Source organism: Boleophthalmus pectinirostris, unplaced genomic scaffold (genome assembly GCF_026225935.1).
Source record: "Boleophthalmus pectinirostris isolate CB_2022bp ecotype Guang Dong unplaced genomic scaffold, ASM2622593v1 HiC_scaffold_17, whole genome shotgun sequence".
In the NCBI taxonomy this organism is placed as follows: Eukaryota; Metazoa; Chordata; class Actinopteri; order Gobiiformes; family Gobiidae; genus Boleophthalmus; species Boleophthalmus pectinirostris.
Window position 1 is genome coordinate 18,728,802 of NW_026571115.1, and position 5,782 is coordinate 18,734,583.

Genomic DNA, 5,782 nt, shown 5'->3' on the forward strand with positions numbered 1-5,782 from the left:
TCTTCTATACAGTTGGGACAATCCCCTCCCCCATCTGCCTGGGTATCTCAGTTGGTGGTAGTTGCTGTTTGTTTCAGTATATTAAATATTTAACTTTTACCAAGTATTATTATCTTAATGTTGTGAAACTAAATATGCATTTATTTAATAATGTTACCTCAGATTATATTTGGGTAAATAAATTAATTAGATATAAGCATAGAACTTCACCTTAGCCCTCACCTGCATCAAAGGAGACTGAGCAGCTTTTTACATGTCTTTTCACTCATGAATTTCCAAGTAAGAACTATACTAAACTGAAATAAAACAAAATGAGTGCGTATACATGCATCAATAACCCGGTTATGATCGGGTTTTTTGAGTATCCCGGTTTCTTGATGGTGACATAACCAGGATATGGCTAATAACCGGGTTATTGATGTGCATGTATACGCACTCAGTTGATTCCCAAATAAAAATGCAAAAAAACACTTAATGCTAAGAAGTCTGCAAACCACCAGCAGCCCTCTATCTTCAGAACATGCTACATTTGACAACATTCTAAGTGACAAGACGGCACTATTAGTTGGCTCAAGGTTATGTGCCAAGTCTAAGGTTACTTTGAAGTGTTACAGAAATGACCATAATTACACCTATCAAACCATGATGAAACGAAAACAGTGGTAACCTCTTGTGTTTCTCACCACAGTCATGTTTGGAAGAACACCATGTCTGAACTGTATTACATCAAGTAGGGCCATGTAGGGGAGCTGACAAGGCCCACTGACAAGACGCTACAACAACATGCACATCTAGAGGATTTAAGGAGGAGACTTTAATGAAAATGTCAGGGTCAAGAGGTAACTCATATAAAATACAACATTAGAACCAAAATGTAAATTCAACATTTTGTTTATCACAGTTGAATCTCTTTCTGATTCAGATTACTGTCAACTGAACTTGTAGAAGGCATATAAAATGATACACATGAGCTTTGCAAAATATGAATCATTGTGAGTTGGATTTCAAATAGAAGGCATAGGTTTGATGTTTTTTGTTATAGTGTAGATGGAATACAAAACCAATCATCTTAAAATCAAATGAACTCCATGTTGCATTGATGGTCAATAGAGTGCCTTTATTAAAAAAAAATATATATATACAATCACGTGCTGTGTGTTCTTCCAACAATACAGCTTCTTTTCTTTTATTTACACAAAATCAGATAGGCGTGAATGAGCTTGATTTTCTGGTGCGTTGTCGCCCCCCATTGGTCGTATTTCACACTGGAGCCCTGCTCTCATGCGTACTCACTCAACACAGTTTCATCAAAGCGCGCACAGAATGGTTCAGAAATACTTCTCAAGAAGGACTACAGATTTAGTATTTTGTGGTAATGGGACTTCTGCTTGCGAATTTTCATTTTCTTTTCTGAGACACTCTTTACGTGCGGCGCTCCACGCTGGGCGCGCTGCTGGGCGTAACACCTGTAAGAATTAGTGTATGAACGTGTCGGATGCACTTAGCCTTTAACTTATTCTATACTTTTGAATGATGTCAGCTTATAAGTAGCCGTAGTAGCCAACGTTTAGTTGCCTCGAGGAGTAGAGTAAACTGTCTCCTCACTTGTTGACTGGGGGCGCACTGCTGGGAGCAGAGTCAGATTACGTCCCGCCTCCGCGGAGTCCCCCCCTCTCGCGCCGTCCCACATAAATCGGGGCTTGTGCTGCACTTCTTTAGATTCTCTGCAAACCTCTCAGAGCACGGAGCGTGTTCCAGTCCTCAGTGAAGTTACCGCCTCACAGTTCTGTTTGTGGAAACTGTCACTTGCAGTTTGAAAAACAGTGCAAGAAACTCTGCGCACGACGGAGCGTTAACCTGTGTGGATCTGCAGTCCCTGGACACAAGAAGAAGCCTTTTCTTCTTTTTTTCGTGGACAGTAGCTCGTATGAATCTCCTCGACCCTTACCTGAAGATGACAGAGGAACAGGAGAAGTGTCACTCCGATGCTCCCAGCCCCTGCATGTCTGACGACTCTGCGGGCTCACCATGCCCGTCCCACTCGGGCTCGGACACCGAGAACACCCGGCCAGTGGACAACCATCTCCTGATGTCCGCTCTCGACTACAAGAAGGAGACGGACGAGGAAAAGTTCCCCGTGTGCATCCGCGATGCTGTGTCTCAGGTGCTCAAGGGATACGACTGGACCCTCGTGCCCATGCCTGTGCGCGTCAACGGATCCAGTAAGAACAAGCCGCACGTCAAGAGACCCATGAACGCCTTCATGGTGTGGGCTCAGGCTGCGCGCAGGAAACTGGCCGATCAGTACCCGCATCTTCACAACGCGGAGCTCAGCAAGACATTGGGCAAACTCTGGAGGTAAGAAAAGACACTTGACTAAATAGATAAAGTTCCCTTTCATTGTTTATTGTTTAATCATTACGGCCATAATTATATTTTAATTTCACTGGGCATATTTCGATTTTATTTTAGGCGTCAAATTGTCTCTGGGGTCCTGATAAAATAACAAATTATACTAGGTGCAATGTTTCACATTTTAAAATGTTATTTTCACTTATAACAGATTGCTCAACGAGTCTGAGAAGCGGCCGTTCGTGGAAGAAGCAGAACGATTGAGGGTGCAGCATAAGAAGGACCACCCTGACTACAAGTACCAGCCAAGGCGGAGAAAGTCTGTCAAAAACGGTCAGAGCGACGCTGAAGACGGCGAGCAGACGCACATTTCACCGAACGCCATTTTCAAGGCACTGCAGCAGGCGGATTCTCCTGCGTCCAGCATGGGAGATGTGCACTCCCCTGGCGAACACTCTGGTGAGTTTACAATTACTTTTGGGAATTACTTGACGTGTCAAAACATGATATAACCAGTTATTTAATGCTGGTTTTGACATGCAGATTTCTAATAAACATGCAAATGAAATGCTAATTTTCTTTATATCTTTTTCCCAGGTCAGTCCCAGGGTCCACCCACTCCACCTACCACCCCCAAAACTGATCTGCCCTCCAACAAAGCTGATCTGAAGCGGGAGGGCCGACCCGTGCAGGAGGGCACCAGTCGCCAGCTCAACATTGACTTTGGTGCAGTGGACATTGGGGAGCTGAGCAGCGAGGTCATCTCAAACATGGGCAGTTTTGACGTGGACGAGTTTGACCAGTACCTTCCGCCCCACAGCCACGCGGGCGTTGCTCCGGCAGGGTACACTGGCAGCTATGGCATGGGCAGTGCGGCTGTGGCCCAGAACAGTGCCTGGATGAACAAACAGCAGCAGCACACACTGACCAACCTGAGCGGGGAGCAACAACAGAGGACCACACAGATCAAGACAGAGCAGCTGAGTCCGAGCCACTACAGTGACCAGCAGGGCTCTCCTCAGCATGTCACCTACGGCTCCTTTAACCTGCAGCACTACAGCAGCTCGTACCCCTCCATCACCAGAGCCCAGTACGAGTACTCAGAGCAGGGCACTAACTCGTACTATAGTCATGCGGCTGGCCAGGGCTCCGGCCTTTACTCCACGTTTAGCTACATGAGCCCCAGTCAGAGGCCCATGTACACCCCAATCGCAGACAGCGCTGGGGTGCCCTCTGTCCCACAGAACCACAGTCCACAGCACTGGGAGCAGCCCATCTATACACAGCTCTCCAGGCCGTGAGACACTGACTCTAATGCACACAATGCCAGTAGAAAAACAAAGACTTTTTATGTACTGAAAATATATCTTTGGATTGGCTCCCAACAGTGCCTTTTATATATTGTTTGAAATTGTACTTCTATTTTTTTAGATACAGTTTGTTGTTAAAGAATCCTCTGTGAGGAGATACAAGTTATAATATTTTAGTATGTACTGTGTATGTATCTGCTCCTGCCTTCACTGCCATGAACAGCCCTCAGATTGTGAGGGCGCCCCAGGGTCAAGATGCTGGGTAAAAGTGGCCTTTTTTTCCCTTTTTTTGTATAGAAAGTATGACATGTAAAGAATCTGTTTACTGACACTGCTGTCTTATGATAGACATTCCACCTTCACTGTAAATATTTTAATGTCGTTCCTTTCTGATGCAAATGCTGAGCAGTAGGTACCATAATGTGACTGTGTCATGAATATTCCCCTGGCTCTTGCTTGGGCTCAGTGCCATGCCTTCTCCTCAGGCCTTACTGTGTAGTGTCACTTGTGTCTGGTTGCTGCCTTGATGCCGTAGTTGCCTCTGGGGCTGCTGTCTGCCATGGCTGTGTTAAAACCTCAGCATACTTTTGACTTCTGCTCCTGCGCTTACAGGAAGTGACCTTTGACCAGATTCTCCAGCAGCTCCAAGCCTGCTCTGCTCTTCACAACTCTTTTTTTTCTGAAACCCTTTTCCTAATTTATTCATTAGCATTAATTTTATGTGAAAATAACTATTTGCAATTAGTTTTTAATTTTTCCAGCAGCTAACCACGCCTGCTGTGATACAGATTTGTTTAATTTATCATTTGTAAATGTTCTTTTTATTTAGCTGTGTACAGAATATGTATCACAATGAATTCTAGAGAAGACAACTGGAAGTTATCTTTTTTGTTTGTTTGTTTCTAACAAAATCATTATTGTGGAAATGCTGGAATCAACTGGATGATCTTTGTTCCTTTTATATCCCATTCTGTATCATTAGTTCTCCTTATCAACTTGATAATGCAGCTGTTCTAGGTAAAATGGCATTGTCTTAAAAGCTTATCTTTTGTATTATATTGTTTGCAATAAATCAAAAAACAAAAAGAATGTTTTCACTCATGGATTTATTTTGAATTATTATTTGATGTTTATTTTTTCTACTTACAATGGCAGAGCATCATCTTGACAATTTGACCTGATGATTCTAATCAGTAATGCTCTTCCTATTGTTGTACCATGATGGATTAGCAGTGTGCTGGGTATTGGATCTGCCCTGTCAGACTGAGAGCAGGGCTTTCTGCTGCAGGCCTCTCAGACCGTGAGCTCATAAGGTTTTAACCACAAACTTTTGAAAAGACGTATGACTGCACCCTCCCCAATATATACAGAGTGACTTAAAGAAACAAACAGACATTGAATATTGTTTATTCATTATAGGACAAGTAATACTGCAATAGAAGAGACCCAATAAATCAGGGACTGTGTAAACACAATCAGGTACTACAACTTTGTGTTGAAATCTGAAGGGTGTTCTTAAATTACTCACACTGACTGCTCTGCAAAAAGTCTAGAAAACGCAACTAAAGAAACTATATGAACAGAATAACACTTTACAGTATTTATTAGTGCAACGCTTCATTTTTATTTAATTTGAGTATATATTAACAAAATAGCCCAGATAATTATAGTCACTGGTTTCAAAAAGTTAATTGGTCATCGCCAGTGATGAGAACAATTTCATATAGCTTCTCCAACAGTGACATTTCCATTTTGGTACTACAAGTCACTCTGTGATTGCTGTATGTTTTACAGCTTGTGAATAGAACTGTTTTAATAGGTAATAAAATACACCCATTTAAAATATTTTAGTTATTTCTTCAGAATGTATATGAAAAGACATAACATTATAAAACTATACATCTGACTGTGTGGTTTGTCTGTTGTAACTCCAGAGGGCAGGAACAGTGACCATTGACTGAGGCGCATGCAGCAGGTCCATAGCGGAGTTCCAGAGTCCCAGAGCTGACGGGGCACTGAGCACATCCCAGGGCACCGCGCCGCAGGAACTGTGCTGAGAAGAACTCAGGAGTGTGGGTAAAGCCAATCATGATGTTTCCTCATTAGTAGAGTGGTTACAA

At 42.9% G+C, this 5,782-nt stretch overlaps 1 protein-coding gene across 1 annotated transcript; it reads left to right on the forward strand.

The window, feature by feature from the left end:
- The first annotated feature begins 1,735 nt into the window (after positions 1-1,735).
- Positions 1,736-4,708, forward strand: LOC110169948 (transcription factor Sox-9-A-like). Its single transcript, XM_020935559.2, has 3 exons — positions 1,736-2,358; positions 2,564-2,811; positions 2,950-4,708. Exons 1-3 carry the CDS (start codon positions 1,928-1,930, stop codon positions 3,651-3,653), a joined length of 1,383 nt encoding a protein of 460 aa, XP_020791218.2. The 5' UTR covers positions 1,736-1,927; the 3' UTR covers positions 3,654-4,708.
- Positions 4,709-5,782: the final 1,074 nt, after the last annotated feature.

Bases quoted from the DNA above. Each gene is read 5' to 3' on its own strand.
- LOC110169948 (XM_020935559.2), top strand. From the start codon at position 1,928: ATGAATCTCCTCGACCCTTACCTGAAGATGACAGAGGAACAGGAGAAG. The intron at 2,359-2,563 runs GTAAGAAAAGAC...CACTTATAACAG, and splicing joins ACATTGGGCAAACTCTGGAG to ATTGCTCAACGAGTCTGAGA. The intron at 2,812-2,949 runs GTGAGTTTACAA...TCTTTTTCCCAG, and splicing joins CTCCCCTGGCGAACACTCTG to GTCAGTCCCAGGGTCCACCC.